This window comes from Gavialis gangeticus, unplaced genomic scaffold (genome assembly GCF_001723915.1).
Source record: "Gavialis gangeticus isolate Ggan-Ray unplaced genomic scaffold, GavGan_comp1, whole genome shotgun sequence".
Taxonomy (NCBI): Eukaryota; Metazoa; Chordata; order Crocodylia; family Gavialidae; genus Gavialis; species Gavialis gangeticus.
The window spans coordinates 15,112,475-15,130,830 of record NW_017729028.1 but is presented as its reverse complement, the minus strand read 5'-3'; the positions used below and the strand labels follow the sequence as shown (position 1 = coordinate 15,130,830).

At 41.2% G+C, this 18,356-nt stretch overlaps 1 protein-coding gene across 1 annotated transcript in view; it reads left to right on the top strand.

Annotated features, from left to right (window-relative positions):
• NBAS (neuroblastoma amplified sequence) overlaps positions 1-18,356 on the top strand; it is a 457,208-nt gene that overhangs the window by 29,869 nt on the left and 408,983 nt on the right. Inside the window, exon 10 of the mRNA XM_019520763.1 lies at positions 16,865-17,003. Within this exon, the coding sequence (XP_019376308.1) occupies positions 16,865-17,003 (139 nt within the window). The remainder of the gene's footprint in view (positions 1-16,864; positions 17,004-18,356) is intronic.

The window sequence follows — 18,356 nt, the reverse complement described above, 5'->3', positions numbered from 1 at the left end:
TTAGCTTTCATTTATAAATAGGAAATTCTGCCATTCAATATACTTGATTCAAATTTACTACTCTTAGTTTTTCTTTACAACAACCTATTATGCTCATATTCAATAGTTAGTTTTTCCTTCAGACCCAGAGTAATTAATAACCTGTTTGTTATGTGTTGTGATTTAATGGTGTGTGTGCATGTACACATATAACAAATTAATAAAATCCAGAGCTAGGCTTGGCAACACAGTGGGTTAGGCACACAGATGGCGGGGGTTTGGCGGCAGGGGCTTCCCCTGTGCTGAGGCAGGGAGAGGTGTTGGTAGCCGTGTCCTACCTAGTGCCCGCTTACCTCCGACTGGGATGGGTGCTAGGGTCATTCTGGCCTGCAGCCTAAAAAGTTGACTGCTGATCAAAATCTGCATGTATGGATTGTGCTGCTAGCTTGCTTGCTCTTGTGAATGCACTCGCTGTCAAGCGCTTTCTTGCTCTCACATACTTTCATGCTGTCTTGCGTTTGCTCTTGTGCTCACTCACTCTCTTGCTTTTTTCACTTGAACATTTTGAGAAAGTTAGGGCTACTTATAAATCCATCTTGGTTAAAAAGTGTCAGGCAATATAGAATAATTGCAGGCCAAGCTCCTACTAACTTGCATGTGAAATGATGGTAGTAGTAGTATGTGCAAGATATGTAACTTGTTCTAATGAAAAACTCCGTTGTAGCTTTTTTGGCAAGCTAGACATTATTACCAACATATGTAACTTTGAAGTGTTTACAAAGCTGGTTAAATAATGTTATTTAGGTGAACACTTTGAAATAAAATACATTTCAGAAGTAATACATAATTTAATTTGGTTACAGAACATTGGTAAGTGAGTTTTCCAAGGAACATATTTTCCCATGTCCAAGCAAAAAATTACCATTGAACCATTATTTCTTTCCTAGATATATTTCTGTATAAAGTGGGAGTATAAATTACTGTAACTTATTTAATAACAAAGGTATCAAGGGTCCCTTAGAAGAGAAGGGTTATAAATCGGTGGTTCTTGGACTTTTTTCTGGTTACAGTTGGGTTAATTTTAAGTTTGTAAACACAGTTATTGCTGTTTGCATGCCTGTAGTTAACAGGAGTGGGAACGTAGCTCACCTCAACTGCACTGTAGTAATTGCACTTGTGCCTGCAATTTAGCCCAGAGGATAGCTTACCCCTGTACCTTCCATTCCCTGCAGGGAAGGAGCAGAGAGATGAACAGTTTCCAAGGCAATTGAAGTATAGCAAGTCCCCACTCTTTATTAATTGTTGGCTCAGAAACTGTTCTTGTATGTACAGTTACCTTGCAGTAAGGAAAACTGGGGAAATTAAGCCCTGTTTCATTTGGGGTAAGCCTGGTTTGATTTCACTGTGGGCTAGGAGCAGACCTAGAGATAGCAATTGCAAAGCAGTCTGAAGCCTGGTAAGTTCCTGAAGCTGAGCCATAGTAAGACCTGTGCCCACAATAGACAAGGCAGTGACTTACTGAGATTCAGCTGCTTTGCAGTGACTGTACCCATTCTTGCTCTTACTCTGTGACAAACGAAGACCCATAACCCCTGAATGAAATAGGACAGAGTAGCCCCACTTTAATTTTGACTCAGTACTGGCAACTGGAGTATGAAGACAGTTTCCACAGAATAATGGAGGTGTGTTAAAGCTCCACCCTCTTACTGTATTTTCTCATGTACTTTATCCCCCCAAGTGAAGCATACGTCTTGGGTTTTTTTGGCAAGGCACGACAAAGAATTATTTCCCCCCAGAGTTATGGGCACATACTGCAAGAACAGTGTCATATCTTCAGGGCTCTCACCTTCCCTTTTCCTGTTGAGGCAAAATCTACAATTTTTACCCTTGCACAGCTGAATTCTTAGCTGCTCTTGCTCTGCCAAAAGCTGGAACTGTAGCTGCTGGACTGGACTCCATAGCAGAGCTGGAATGGACCTCACAAGGTCAACTAGTCTAGCCGCCTGCTCAAAACAGGAGGATCCCTGACTAAACCGTTCCAGGCAAGTGTCTGTATCGCCTCCTCTTGAAAACTTACAAAGGTGGAGATTCCACAATGTCTGCAGGTGGCCTGTTTCACTGCTTGACCATCAGCATTGTCAGAAAGATCCTCCTCTCACTTAAATTTTCCCTGCGGAAGCTTGAGTACTTGTGTCCCCTACAGCCAGAGAAAAATACCCATCTGTGTGTTCCCTGTAATCACCCTTCAGGTGTATGAAGACTTTTTATCAAATCCCCTCTAACTAGGCGTATCTGGGCAGAGCTAAAAACAGCCTGCAGGGCTGTGAAATGGAAAAGAGAGCAGGAGTTGCTAAATTACAGATTCTTCAGCAAAATGGCCAAAGAAAGGTTCAATTCATAAGTGGAACATCAAGATCACTGAAAAGGCGAGTGGGTCATTAACACTTGTTGAGTGAAAAGCATTTAGGAGGAATCGAGCAGATTCTAATGAGCCATGAAGTCAATTGACTCTATCAGCACTCCCTGAATAGAAATGTCACCGTTGCTATTCTGGACAGAAAATCAGCTTAAGATATGCATCCCAATTTTGGAAGGGTAATTTTGGGGAAAAATTACCCTTCCAAATGACATCTGATGTGGGTATAATACAGTAATTTCAGAAACAGGGAGTGATTGCAGGCTTAGGAGAATGAGGCACTTTGTAGAGCTTGTGATCCCTACTTGCATAACCAGTGTTCAGATTGTGTAACTGCAAGAGCTGCTTAGGAAATGTTTTCAGTGTTTTTTTTTGTGTTGGCAAGTGACTCCTTTTAAAAGCCCAGACTACTTTGTGGATGGTTTCTTTGCAATGGAGATCTTTCTCATATCCAGGATGGACCTGAGACTCCGAATTGGAAAATATTTTCATTTTGTGAAACTAAAATTGAGAGCCTTTGAAATCTGTTTTTCTTACATTGAGGAATGAAACAAGTTTTTAAAGAAAAATTTGAAATGAGAGCTATAATTCTACTTTCTAATTTGCACCTGGCGAGTTATTACCCAGTCTCTGGAATGTGGGAAACCTTGTTTCAAGCTTGTGATTTAGAGGGACATTATGTCAGTGATTCCCAAAGGGTGTGCTGTGATGAGCAGAAGAAATGTGCCATGAAAAATGGGCTGCATTGAGCCTCTGGCCAGGCCAGCTGCACACAGCTGGAACTGGCCTGCGGACTGGTGTGTGTAGTGTGCAATTTTAATTCAGAAAAAAGTGTACCCTAGGTATTAAAAGTTTGGGAAATACTTCCTTATGTGAAAAAACTACTCTGAATTTACCTGAGAAGGAAGTTGAACCTGTATTTCTCACACCTCAATGGGATTGCACTAGTTTCTGTCTCTTCCCTGTGTGTCTGTGTGTGTTTTCCCCCTGCCCTAGCCCTAGTTAATATGACCGTAATGGGAGAGGGAGGTTATAAATACACACTTTATAGTACCATACAATATTATAAATTATTCTTTTAATCCTTAGTGGAGGAACAGATACTGTTGTGTTTTAGAAAATATACTCAGGCAAAATTCCCACTGTAATTTTGAGCAATAATGTGTCTGATTTTCCTTTTGCTCATCTTGATGTAAGCTAGGAATATTCTGTTGGTGTCAAAAAGCTCACTTGAGCATAAAACATCTGTCCGTGATCAGAATTGAACCTAGTAATCTGGTGGCACCTTAGTACATCATGCTTGGTATATGCAGTGATATAGTCCTCTGCATTTCAAAAGAACTCACCATATGCATGGCCAGTGAAGCTGAAATTTAGTGGTAGTGAAATTCCAAAACTTTCACCATGATGTTTCCTTGGGCTAATTCAGGATGTCAACCTGTATACTTCTTTGGGAGAGGCTTTTTTTTCCTTTCTTTGCCATGGGACAAGTCATAAAGACCAACCTACTTTTCTATCAGATGGAACAATATTATCTCAACTACCACAAATATTGCTGACAAGATTTCTCTTAAGTCAAAACTGTTGCTCTAAATGATCAAATATAGCACACAGCAACCCTGTGTCCTTTATTGTTTGAGTAACATCAAACTCGTGCCAAAAGTACAGGTTGTAGTGTGTCAGAGTCAGTTTTGGAACATTTTCATGCATACCTTTTTTGTTGATTTGAATTTTGACAGCTGCGTAGAGGGAACCTGTCAGGCTTTGATAGTGTAAGTTCGATGCTGCTTTTTTGTAATGTCAGGCACAGATAGTGGCCTTGAAAGACAGGCTAATCAGCTTCTCTTGTACTGGATTTATGCAGGGTAGGAGGCAGATTCCCAATTTTGTTTTTCCTATTTTTAAATGTATTTAGTACATTTGCTCTGATAATATTGTCTTTTATATTTTAATCCCTGCCTTTTTAAAAAGCTAATTTTCCTTTCATTGTCTCCTTAGTGACTGTAGCTAAAATCAAGAGTCCACAATTTTCTTTTCCTAGAAAGATGAGGGCTGATATTTCCTTTTTTAATCTGCCAGAAAATGTAATGCTGTGATTTTTGTATTCTGCAGAATGGAAACTAGGATTCACCTTCCCTGTTCAGTCATATTGGAGTGAAGTAAAGAGTTGATCAGTGTGTCATGGTGCTGGGAACTTATTTTCTGATTATGTGTGTCCAGTGAGACGTTCTGTATTGTTTCCTTAGTAAAGGAGAGTTGGTTTTTCCTTACTGGTGTTTTAACTTTTAGATGCAAATGGTGTCCAGCCTCTTGGCTCAGTGAACCAAATGAGCGGTGTGGGACCCATCCTTGGGCTGGATCAGACCCTATACCCCATGTGGATGCCTGACTCGATACTGTGTCTCTCGTGGTTGTCCCGTTTGCCAGGATTGGAGCCCTGGGACCCTGCAGCACCTCCACTGGGTTCCATGCTGTCTACACCTGGCCTCACATGCAGGGATCAGGGTCTGGGGCTCTGTGCTGTCTTTGCACACTGGGATTGGTGTGGACCTGTTTGGGGCTGGGAGCCAGATCTGTCTCATGGGCTGGGGGTTATACACCCCTGCCCCGCACAACTGACAGGGGATGGGGAGGGGAGGGAATACTGGTGTTTAATCCTCCCCATAGTTAGAAAGAGGTTTGCTCTACTTCTCCTGCCTAATCTGTTAACATCACGTAACCTGATGCAATTCACGTTCAGTACAATTGACACCCTCCTCCAGAACTCCAGGGTGACGGTAAGTCAGGGCTATAAAACCTTGTTGTGTGAAGGGGCTTATATGGTGCCTGCTCTCTCTGTGCCTCATTCAGGGCTACTTTACTCTTGACATTTATATTGGCTTCCAAATTTTACAAAAGCCATCTTTCTTACTGCCAGCTTCATTACTGAAATTTGATTTAAAACTTCAGAATTTTACTTTATTATGGGAAGAGTATTGGTTAATACAGTAACTTAAGAGTGTGTTTGACAGATCCCATTCTTACATGGGTATTTGTGGCTGTTTCATTTTCTAGTCAGTTCTGGAAAAATTACATCATTAGTATATATTTTTTTTCTTGCTAAAGGAATGGGTTAGTTCTTTATAGAATCTATAAAAATGGGAAATCGACTTGACAGTTGAGTAATAGAAGCTATGGATATTTTGCAGTTAGCTGCACAAAAACAATCTTGTCAGAACATCTATGCATAGAAAAGCACCTCGGAGATGAAACCATTTCTGTTGTAAAATTATTCATCTTCTGCCCCCAGGGTACCTTAGTGGGTTGGTCTGAGTCTTTTTTAATTTGATGGATATTAATGTAAAGAAAAAGGAAGAAGACTGTTGTCTGTTGCTTTTTGTGGTTTGGAGTATCTCCTAAGTAGAATATTGGTAATTGTGGCTGTTTTATGGAAAGCTTACAGGAATTTTTTTTTTATGGAAGTTGCTTCCCCCGTTTCACAAAAAAATCCCACTTCATATTCTGTAGGGGATGAGTGCCCTTGGGTGAAAACGTGCTATATCCTTTGCCAAAGGGATAGTTCAGACAACTTGTATGTTAGCATTTAGAGATGATCATAATAACAAAATCACCATATCTGGAAGAGTAGAAAGAATGTTATGTTCAGTAGTAATAACAAATAGACATTTTAAAGGTTGTGTAACTCTGGGTTTGAAAAGCATGAAGAAGTTGATACTTTGACCTGGTGTGCAGGCTTATCCTCTTAATTTCTTTTGTATTCATTATTAGTATCAGAAGGTTTCTGACTCCTGACACCACACAGAGTTCAAAATGCGTGAACAAAGCTGATTATTGGAGTTGCACTGTTTTTTTTTAATCCAATAAAATGAGAAGGTTTAAAAGGAGCCTATTGAGTTAAAAATTGCCTAGTAAATAAAATTCTTAGGGTCCTGTATGGCTACTTTAAGCTTATAGAAAATGAAATAACTACCAACATCTATCTTATGGTCTACTGTTTGTTTAATTTTTACATTTTATTTTGTTAAGCTGTTGATATCTTACTGGCTTGTTTTTTACCTCTTTCATGCAATCGCATGCCAATATTGCTGTGTAATTGCAGGCTATTTTTAAGAACACAAGAGTTTTTTTCTTTAAGAGTCAATCCTTTGATTTTTAGAATATCAAAAGATGGCTGTGAAATGTGGGAACGTAAGAGTTTCATGGATAATAGTGTCAATAGATGCACCAAGCTTATCTGGTACTTTTGGATATAATATCAAATACTGGGGCTGAGCGCAGTGATGCATCTAGTTGTTAAAATGGGTTGTTGATGTGAGAGGGGGAGTAATTCATCCTTCTCCTCCAAATTTTAAATTTAACTTTTCATCTTCCAGAATTGAAAAGGAATAAATGAAATGCATGAATGCCCCAAGATCTTTCTGGATACCATAAACCAAACCTCTGCTTGTCTTTTCTGGAGCGTTGATGTAACTAAGTGTTCTGTCCTCAGAGATCATCTCTATCTTTAGAATAGGGACTGTGGTTAGGAATTTCTCAGTCACAGTGGAGCAATATGATGTAAGATGAGAAGTAGCTTTTATAAAGGAGTTGGATTTTTTTCGCAAGGGGTCAGTGCTGGGCAATGAAGGAAACTTGCAGAGGCACCACAAAGCAACTCAAACCTCACCACTTTCCATTCCAACTATAAGACACTCTGATCTTTCTGCTAGTAACAAAAGCACAAAGCACAGCTAATAAATGATATCTCTGCATAATTTTTATCTTGGGTAGAAAATGGGAGAAATAGAACTATGCATCACAAATACTAGTCTTGTTACTTTGTGAGTGCATCTACACATGTACTTTACTGCAGTTGACTAATTAGCTCTGCAGTAAAGCTTCACAGCCTACACATGCGCTGGTATTAGGGATGCAGTAAACTAATTAACTCTGCTGTAAGATAGTACTGTCAAGGTGGAGTACTTCATTGTGCTGAAATGTGTAGATGCTGACTGAGCATGTTAATTGTGCCCAGTCAGCCTAGCCAGCTGGGGGCTAGATCTCTGGCTCCTGCCAGCCCCTCTGTTGCTTGATGCCACCACCTGGAGCTTGGGGCTGACCTGCAAGGCCTCCTGCCAGCCTGGGGCTGCTCTGCCACAGCGCAAAGTGCTGTAGTCTCCAGCACACGTGAAGACGCTGCACCCAGGGGTAGCATGAACTGCCTCAGAGTTTATTACGCTGCCTTAATGGCATGTGTAGATGCACCCAGTGTGGAGAAAGTTTGAAGAAATGTTACTTATCTTTTCTTGCATGCTGTGTGAGAACATTGGAGCTTTGTTGCAGTTTCTAGTTCTTGTGCACTGACACAATCTGTACTTTTTGATCTGCCAGTCTGATAGAAAAAAATATTTAAAATAATAATGCGTGTGTCTGCAATCTATGGCAGTCACTGTTATGGTCTAATGTGGAAGAACTTACGCACTCTACAAAGCAATGACTACACCTACAAACAGTGCATTCTTGTCCCTTTTTATTATCCAAGGACTGTGGCTTAGAAGTCAGAAAACTTTTTAACAGTGATAGTAATTAACTATTGAAATGCCTATAATTGTCAGTGCTTTATCACTAGGATAAAAGACGCCTATTCTTGAATCAAGATATAAACTTCTTTTATCACAAATTTGTGGGCTAGAAGCAGGGATCGTTATGTAAGATTATGCGACCTATGTTATCTGCTAAGGTTAGAACTCTGGTTCCTTCTAAGCTTTATAGTTTTTGAGGAGTTTGTATTGTTGTGGCTCTGTTTTGGTGGAAGGAATCTCCAGTTTTCTTTGATATAATAAATATGGAAGAATTGGTGGAGTCAGTAGCTTGCAAAGGAAGATGGAGGGGTTGGGTTCGGGCAGTCAGATGCATAACGGAATGCCGGTTGGTTGGGATAGGAGCTGTTCATAGAGTGAGATTGAAAGTTGCAATGGGCTTGAGCCAACCCTCATGCATTTAGTGCAGTGTATGAGACTGGATATGACCTGAAACAGGTAGATAAGATGATGGCCTTTATGTAGCTATGTTATGCATATATTATAAATAGTATTTGGTTTGGGAAGTGAGGGAGAATGAGTCAAAGTGTTTAGACAAATGCTTGACTCTGTAACCCATGATTGTCACCTTACCAATCTCAAAAAGGCTTTCACTTAACAAGGACACTCCTCCAGAGAGAGAGATTGCACTTTCTAAACAGCCACCTGGATACCCTGCAAAGAATTGCTGCAGTGTAGAGGGAAAACCCCCATGAATCGCACTACTGGTTATGTATCATCCTTCCCTGGAACCTATATGGAAAATCCTTAAACAATTGCAACCCATGCTAGAAGACAACCCAGTTCCTACAGAGATCTTTCCAGAACCACCCGGCCTATCCTTTAAACAAGCACCAAACCTCGCCAATCTCATCATCAGAAGCAAATTTCCTATGGCCCAAAACACACAGACTGGATCCAGATGATGCCATAACAAGAAATATAAAACCTGCCAACACATCTCCACCACCCCAACAATTAGTAAATGTTTAGGATTGGGAATCCAAAAAGATGACAAAGCTGGTAGGGAAATACAGATCGCCTGAGCGAGGGACTAACAATAGAGGGGTGGGGGTGAGGAGGGGAACGCAACTAGGTTACAGGAGATACAATGTTAGCCAACTAAGCCGGGGGTGGGGGATGGGGGAAGGGAAGGGAGGGGGACAACAGAACCATCCACATTGCTGGATCTTACACCTGCACCTCCAGAAATGTAATATATCTCATCCAGTGCACTAAGTGCCCTGATGGAAAATATGTAGGAGAAACGAAACAACTGTGTAACAGAATGAACACGCACCAAAAATCCATCAAAGACAGAAATACCCAGTTACCTACCCAAGCCTACGAACTTTATCAACCTACTGGACTAAATATAGACATTGGATTTATGACACGTTATAACCTGCCTAACTCTTAACTCCCCAGGTCACCTCTCTATTTACCAGCCATATTCATTCCCCTTTTCCCCCACACTTGTCTCTCACCCAATGACTACCTCAGTTTACATGTTCACTGACTGGCTTTCTCGCGTGCGTACTGGCTTCTGGCTGCTTTACTATTTCATCCAGGAAGAGCACAGACCAACTGCAGACACTTCCTTAGCCTGACGAAGGGTATTTGTACCTGAAAGCATGCAAAGAATTTTTCCAACTCTTTGAGTTGGTTTAATAAAGACATTGGATTTGCCCAAAAAAACTTTTCTGCCTATGGCCTTCATAGACCAACACAACTACAACCGATATCCTTGACTCAGGAAGAGAATCTACAGGCCTGATACAGATCTCACAAAATTGGATCTGTGAAAGCCAGCACACTTAGTAGGAGCTGCCTAAGCTAGTGCAGAAGAAATGCTGAAGACTGGGTCTCTCTTAAATCTTGTTCCTTCAGGAGACTTGGCACCTACCTCTGGGGCTGTGGAGAATACTGCCCTGGGGTACCATATTGTTAAAAGCTGAGATGTAGGTGTACTTTAGGGTTAGTCAGCAACTGCCATGGGGTTTTGAGACTTGGTTGAGTAAAATGGAAGTTAAATGCATCTTAGCCATGCAAATTCTTTTGCTGATTATAGTCCTTTTTGTCTAGCAGCTGAGTCTATATAGGTAGTTTTATTCTGGCAGCTCTTTAATAGCCTTTATATTTGAAAGCATCATTAATTTACAATGTCCAGTTCTTTTTGGTTAGATCATGAGAAAGCATTACTTTTACTTGCTGTAAAATTCTGTATATATCTTCAGTATTGGATGAGTAGTGAGATTGCATAATCGGTTTTTCTTGCACAAAGTTCTTGATATAATTTTTTGGTGGGGAGTAGGGAAAAGTGCATTTAATCTTATGTTTCTATTGGCATAGTCTTGGCTTAGGCAGACTATAAAAATGAAGCAAAACTTTTAAGTGTATTTGACTCAAGGACTCCTGATTTACTGGCAGCCTTAGGCTACCTGTTGAGTATTTTAAGCGTCTTGTCCAGTCCAAGGGGGGAAAAGAAAAGATATAAACAGGCCCAAGCTGCCTCTCTGGCCTTCAAAAGAGCTTTGGGGTTCTTTTGATAGTAGTATTTCAGGGATCGTTTCTGGTCATCTTAATAGCTTTTGCCCCTGTTGTTGCATTTTGCTGGCTTTGTAAAGAGCTTTTTAAAATTTTAAGTGTGCGCTGCCATGATGAATATTTTTCTTTTAATCCTAAGAGAAGGCTTTTTGTCTTGGGAGAAGGTTGTTGTGTTTTTTTTTTTTGTCTAACTTGATGTAGCAGCTTCATTCCAGCTGTCACTGAATTTCATCTATCCTGAGAAGAAACCTTTTAAATTATAAATATGTTGCACTGTATGTGACAGTTTTTCCAAAGTGTCTGGGAAAAGATTTATTTGGATGGAGGCTTTAAAAGCTAATTTGGGAAGGGTTAGAGCTTCTGCTGCTGTTTCTGTTATTGGCAACTCTTCCCTTTTGGTTTTCATGCTACTGTTTAGCTATTACTCACCTCTGGCAACAGAAGGCAGTCAATTGTAATCGAATTTCAGGCCTCTGCTACCATTGAGATGTTTAATTTTGTGACTTTTTGCATGGTGAGGCTAAGCTAATGGAAAACTTGTGAAATGCCAGTGGACTGAGTAAGTTATAAATGGTTGTAAATAGATTACTCTTTTGTTGGCTTGTGACATCTGCCTTGTGATTATTAGTGAGTGACAGCTGTACAGTAGATCTCTTGTGACTTACGGGCCCCAGTCACTGCACTGATACATTGCCACTGTTATTGGAGCCTGACTTGCATATTTCATTGTGGCGCTGTTTTAAATTTACAGTCAGTACCACTTTTTACTAGGCAGCAAGATGAGCAATCTATTGTATGCGTGTGGAACTAGCTTTTCAGAGATTTGGATGAGACGGAAGAAATAAATTACTTGAGAGAAGTAAAATGCATAACATTGATCTTGCAAACACTTTTCAACAAATTATTAGTTGCATGGTATCAAGCGAGATTATTCAATCTTTGTGCGTGTTGAACTCCTTTAATAGTACCTAGCATCTTAATAGTATCATGCATATGCGAAATACAGATGCATACCAATCTTGTCTGCAAGTGTTTTCACTATTCTGTATGGCAGCACTTTAGGTATCTGAAGACTGTGATTATGTCCCTGTTTAAGGAACTTTTACACAACTTCCCTCTGTGTGATTTTTGTCTTTCAAGGCTTTTGCTATTTTTGTTGCTTGCATCTGGATCCTCTCTAACTTCTCCGTGTCTTTTTTTTGGAAGTGTGAAGCACAAAACAGCACACTGTACTCTAGATGAAGTCTAACCAGTACCAGGTAGAGGCACTGACACCTCCTATGTCTTGCACTCAGTGCTAAGTTATCCAATGATATTCTATTCAGGTTTTTCTGGATTATAAACTTTGAAAATCATCTTTTTCCGTTCTTATGTTCTTGTATTTCTTAGACATGCAGACAAATTTCACCAAAGGCAGCTAGAATGTTTTTTCCCAACTTTTGAGTGCCTGACTTGGTGCACCTGAATGAACTTTGTGTGTCTGTTTGCGTGGCAAAATAGGTTTACTTAAGTATCAACAAGATACTGAGCATATGAGACCAGATGCCATATACATCTTTCATCCACATTTTTCCATGATTAAAATTAAACACTACTATATCTATATCTATTGTTGGTGTTTTATTTAAATCAAGGAAAAATGTGGATTTGGGGTTACATTTTTTTAAACTGAAAATTGGGGATTATTTTAAATTGGAGAGAACCAGGATCCCTCATGAATGATGATTATTGTTGCCCTGGCCTTCAAGAGGTGTAACCAGACCATGTTGCCTTGTGCCTCATCTGCATATGAATTTTTTGGAGGATACTAGGTCTCATGCCAAGAATACCTGGGTCCAATTATAGTGATTCTAATTAGCACATGGATCCTTTGTGGGGGGTTTCTGGAGCGCACGTGCATACGGAGCAGCGCTGAGGTGTGAGGTTACCATGGCTTGAAATGCCATTGACTCTGATGGGGCCCAGCCCAATGAACTATATGTAGGGCTTGGTTTACATTGCAATTTTGCATTTTTCAGAATTGCAAAATTAAGAGATTTTCATGAAAAATGCATGTTGCAAGGAAATGCCATGACACAGCTGCTTGCTGGGGAGTTCCAAGCAGCCATATTATGTGGCATTTTCTTCCAAAAAGATGGGGGCACCAGCAAGTGTTTGCACTGCCTAAGCAGGGCTCTTGTGTGCGGAGCGGAGTGAAGCAGGGGTAGGAGTGGGGCCAGCAGTAGGCAAGGCTGAGGGGCAGTGGGCCCCCGCATGCACGTAATACTGCCTGTGCTCCAGCCCTCTTACTCACCTTGCAAACCTTCTTTGGCTGCAGGTGTTGCTGAGCCACTGCCCCTGTGATGCCAGGCAGGTTCAGCCAGGCTGGGCTCCCTTGGGTGTGAGTGATGCCACCTATGCTCCAGCTACCCTGCCCGCCTCGCAGTGCTTTGTTGGCTGTGGGCAACATGATGCTGGGTGGGGTTGGCTGGGTGGGTTTGGGTCTGTTAGGTTTCAGGCATGCTGCAACATGAGTGCCCCCCCCCTCCCCGAGTGATTACTTGTATCATGCGCCATGATCTCGGTATGAAAATGGTGGCCCCTGCCATGATTGGGCCGGGATACTAGTGAGTTGGGCCTGTCACTTAAATTAGGCCTTAACTATATGGTAAATTATGAGTCCTTTGAGTATAGACTAATAACATGCATGGTTTGTATTCCCTTTTAAGTAGGTATAAAAGTGCTGTTACAAAGTGTGTTTCTGGAGTACTTGTGCTAAAACTTGCAGTAGTTTCAAAAATGGTAAAATGCATCAGTTCTGGATGAACTACATCTATGGCAAATTACTACAAGAATGTTTATTTCCAGGTCAGTGTTTTCAACTTTGCACTTTCCATGCGCTCAGGGAGCGCCAGATCTGACGGGAGGGAGTTGGGGGAGGGACTACAGGGGGAATAAGTTGCGGGGGGCAGAGGGCAATGGGGCTAGCTATTCCCCAGATTTATTTTCCCTTTTGTAGCAGTGGGAGGGTGACAAATTCAAGGCAAAATTAAATTATATACCTGGAAAATTATAACAAATTTATACATTTTCCACGTATACAATCTAATTATTGGGGGTAGGGGTTGTCTTATATTTAGGGTTGTTTATATTTGAATAAATATAGTATGCAAAATAGGTAATCACCAGACTAATGGTTTAACATGTTTATTGTACATTGTTAGGCTATTATTCAGAAATGCAAAGCATGAGTTCTGAGTTATTTTTAAACACTTCAGTGCCACGTCCAGCCTGGAGTCTTTACTGAGGAGTTTGATCAAGAATCTGATGGCTCTGTGTCAAAAATTGCTTTGTGTAATTCGATGTGTAATGCAAGGTATTATTTACAGTAAAATCTTCCACTACATTGCTAAAGTATAAAGTATTTTCTCTAGTTACTGAATTTCGTATCAGTCTTAATCCAAGCTTTAGGTACTGGTAATAAGATAAATTCACAAATGTCATAAATCTCTTAAGAGGAAAGCAGATATATTCTCAGTTTTGTCGTACTGCTTTTGTTCTTATCAGAGATGCACTTTTTTTTCCTTTTCAAATATTGAATAACAGTGGCTTCTGCTTCATTATATGGGCCATTAAGGACTGCAGTTACTGTATAATATACCCGGCCCATCATCTGTATCTAATAGCCAAAAGGAGCATACAACATTAATTACTCAGGTGCTATACAGGATGTGCTTTTCCTAAAAGGGCCTGTTTAAAATATCACTGAAGTCAATGAAAGGCTTTCTGCTGTGTTCAGTGGGAGTTAGCTTGGGCCCTAAATCCTTGTATGAGTTGGTAGTGTGTTAGAAGAATCTGTCTTGCCCTAGAAGCTGCTGAAGCTATTGAGTTTACTTGAAGTGCTCAGACTAATGGACCCAAGATATAAAATGTTCAGGCACTTGTAATGTGATGTCCACCACAAAAGGTCAATGACAATAGAGCTTGCTTTCCCCATTAGTTAAAAGAAAGAGAAGTGGACTGTAGGGGATACAGTGTGGTCCATCCATTTCCTTTTTCGTTTAACCAGTACTTGTGATTGCAGGATGAATGTCTGTTTCTATTACTGTCTTTTGGGAGATGCGGACGATATTAAATAGCATGTTATTCTTACACAAGCTCTGTGGCATGCTAGAGCTCGTTTTACAAATGAATACTTTTTTTTTTCAAAGTGCTTCTGAATGAAAACCTGCTATTGGACTAGAACTGCTGGGACAGTGTTGTGTGTGGTTTTTTTTTTTTTTTATTGCAGGACTGTTCTGCTTCAATGTGGCTGAGACCACATGCCCCTTGGGCTACATTAGAAGAGACTGCACCAGTAGGGGTGCCATAGGCCCCAGTGCACTGAGCTTCCAGATGCATCCCCCCTGCTCCATGTGCCTTCCCTTCTGCCTCTGCATTACATGCCTCCCCTGCTGCACCATAAACCCCTCCTCCCCCCGCACCACTACCACTACCACTACCACCACTGTGGTTGCTCTCCTTCTGCACTGTGTGTCCAGGTGCCTTGGTGTTCACCCTTAGCTTCCTGACTCCGAGCACTTACTGTACCATGCTATTCGGGCACCGAACTTGTGGGCTCCCTGGCACTGAAGGCTGTGCTGAGCTATGCTGTACTGCTTACCCCTCTGGGTGTGTAGGGGCAGGAACAGGAAGGGAAAGTTGGAGCCCCTGGCTGCTGCTGCAGCCAGAGTAATGGGGTGAGTTTTGGTTGGGTGGGAGTCTGGGGGGGTGCAGTTTAACCTGCTGTGAACTGCCTACTACTCGCAGATCACTATTTAGACAACCCTGATCTATTGTGTAATGCATAGTGCAATTATTGTTGATTGTGCTAACTTCTTGAAGGTGAAGCCTACTTCAGCATGGACTGAAATATAGTTTATGCTTGTGAAGTTTTATCTTAACAGTTTAGATAAGTTCAACCCAGAAAACGTTAAAATAATTTATTTTTAGGATATCTAGCCTAAAAAGAGTGCTTCGAATTGAGCTATTAGACAGTAATAAAAGTGAAAGGAGGCTTGTTTGTGGTGATTAGTTCAGTATGTTAGACCAGTGGTGCTCAACCTATCCGAACCCATGGACTGGATAAATGGTGCTGGGCCTGTTTGTGGGCTGGACTGTGCATATGGCGTCAGTGTGTGGAATCAGTTCATGGGTGTGATCCAGTGCATTGACCTGGCCTCATGTGCTGCATCCAGCCACATACTGGTGTGACCCCACATGCTACATCTGACTACAGAACAACTCCACATGCTGGCCTTATTTATGGTACAGTCTTGCATCACCTGTCCTGCAGACCGCCCCACATCATGATTCTGGAAATTTGGTAGCATGCATGTGGCAAGTAAACCACTCCCCCACTGACAAATATCTGTACCCATGGGGAGACGTACGGGCTGGATGACATGGCTCTGCAGGCTGGAGGTGAGCACTGCTGTGTTAGACTACAACTGAATTATTTATATATCCAATCTGTTAGATATTTTTGAGCATTTAAGGAGTGTTAAACACATACTTTAAATTAAATGGTATGTTTCTTCATTAGAACAGTATTATTAGAATATCATTCCAATATTATTTAACAAAAGCTTATGATTTTCAAATGGCTGGTGTTCTTCACTATTACATCGATTAAATATAAACTTCATTGTTTCTGTGTCGTTGCTTTACGTGGTTAAAATGCATTTTATGTTTTCACGTAAGCATGGATAAATATAGAAGCTTTTTATACACTTAGTCACTAGATGGCAGAATCTTTCAACAGTAACACAAATCTGGATATACAACTGCCGTCCAGATTTTTCCCATATTGTTAGATTGTTATGTATAAATAATTTAAACTCAAATTTAAATGTCAGATGCACAAAACATTCGAGCATAGGGACTGTGTTCTCAAACTTCTTTTGATAGTAAATTGCTAATTAATACAACCAGCTTGTGATCAGTGTCAAGGAAAAAGTGCTATCGACAGTGATAATTGGTGTTTGTTGTACAAACATGTTTGGGGAAATGTTTTAAAATAGCATTTAGTGTTTGTGGTGATATTGGTAGTAAAGTAACCTACAGTAACAAAGTAATTTGATACATAGGTTATACCACCAAACATAAGGAAACTTGTATTTTGTATTTAGACTTTGTTGATGACTTGTAATAAAGGAAGCTGCTTTTTCTCTTGTTTTGCATTTTGTAATCTATTTTTAATAAACAAGCAACTAAATGCAATTGGAATGGCATTAGAATAGGTAAAATAAATTGAGTGAAATTGATCCATGGTGTAATTCTACTAACGCTTGAGTAGTACCAAAGATAAACCTGTCTTCATTAACGAGAATTTTTGTGTTTATAGGCTGTTGCTTGTAGGTGGCTGTGAAACTGATGAAGATGGAGTGTCTAAAGCCACAAGCTGTGGGATATCTGCTTGGAGAGTTCTTTCAGGTTCTCCATACTATAAACGGGTTACTAGTTATGAAGATGACATTCGGATTGTAAGTACCTTTTGGAGTAAATCTCTTTTTTCATAGATTTCATAAGCATTAGGGCTGGAAGGGACCTTGGAAGATCAAGTCCAACCCCCTGTCCCAGGGCAGGAAGTCAGCTGGCGTCACAGGATCCCAGCAAGGTAAATGTCCAGTTGACTCTTAAACGAGTCCAGAGTAGGTGCTTGCACCACCTCTGGTGGCAGTCTGTTCCAGGCCTTGGGGGCTCAGATTGTAAAGAAGTTCTTCCTTATGTCCAACCTGAAATAGTCTTGGAGAAGTTATGACCATTTGACCTTGTCATCCCATGGGGCACTCTGGTGAACAGGTGTTCCCCCAGATCCTAATGTACACCCCTTATATACTTGTAGGCAGCCACCAGGCCCCCCCTGAGCCTTTGCTTTTCCAGGCTGAAGAGTCCCGTAGCTCTCAGCCTCTCATCATAAGGCCTGTTTTCCTGACCTCTGTTCATGCGTGTGGGTCTCCTCTGGACTCTCAAGCGTCTCCACATCCTTTTTAAATTGCGGAGCCCAGAATTGGATGAAGTATTGGAGCTGCCTCACCGATACCGAGTACAGTGGAGAGGATGACATCCTGGGATTTGCTAGAGAAGCATGAATGGATGCAAGCCAGAGTTTTGCTCTCTTTGCTGGCTGCAACATCACACTGGTAGCTGATATTCATCTTGTGGTCAACCGTGACCCCCAAATCCTTTTCGGCCATGGTGCTAGCAAGTGTAGCACTGCTGGGCCTATAAGCATGCTGCAGGTTTTTATTCCCAAGGTGGAGTACCTTGCATTTTTCGGTGTTGAAGGCCATCAGGTTTTTCTCTTCCCATTTTTTCTGAGCCTGTCAAGGTGAGCCTGGATCACCATCCTGTCCTTGGGTCTAGATGCTTTACCCCAGAGCGCAGTGTCATCAGCGAACTTGGCCAGTCCGCTTCTGACTCCAATGTCAACATCATTAATGAAGATGTTGAAGAGAATAGGTCGAAGGGTGGAGCTTTGGTGAACCTCACTGGTCATGGCGTACCACAATGATTGACTTCCATGAACTACCATTCTCTGGGTCTGACCTCAAAGCCGATTCCCCAGCCAGCAGACTGTGATGTAGCCGAGACCGCAGTTGGCCAGTTTTTCTATAAGACCATCATGGGATACTAGATGGAAAGCTTTTTTTTAAAATCAAGATATGACGTCAATCTCTTCTCCCTTGTCCAGGTGATATGTCACCTGGTCATAGAAGGAGGTGAGATTGGTCAGGCAAGACCTGCCTGCAATAAACCTGTGGTGGCTATCCCTCAGGAAATTGCCTTCAGCCAGTTTGTCAAGAATGGTCTCTTTGATTTTCCCCCCCCCCCCC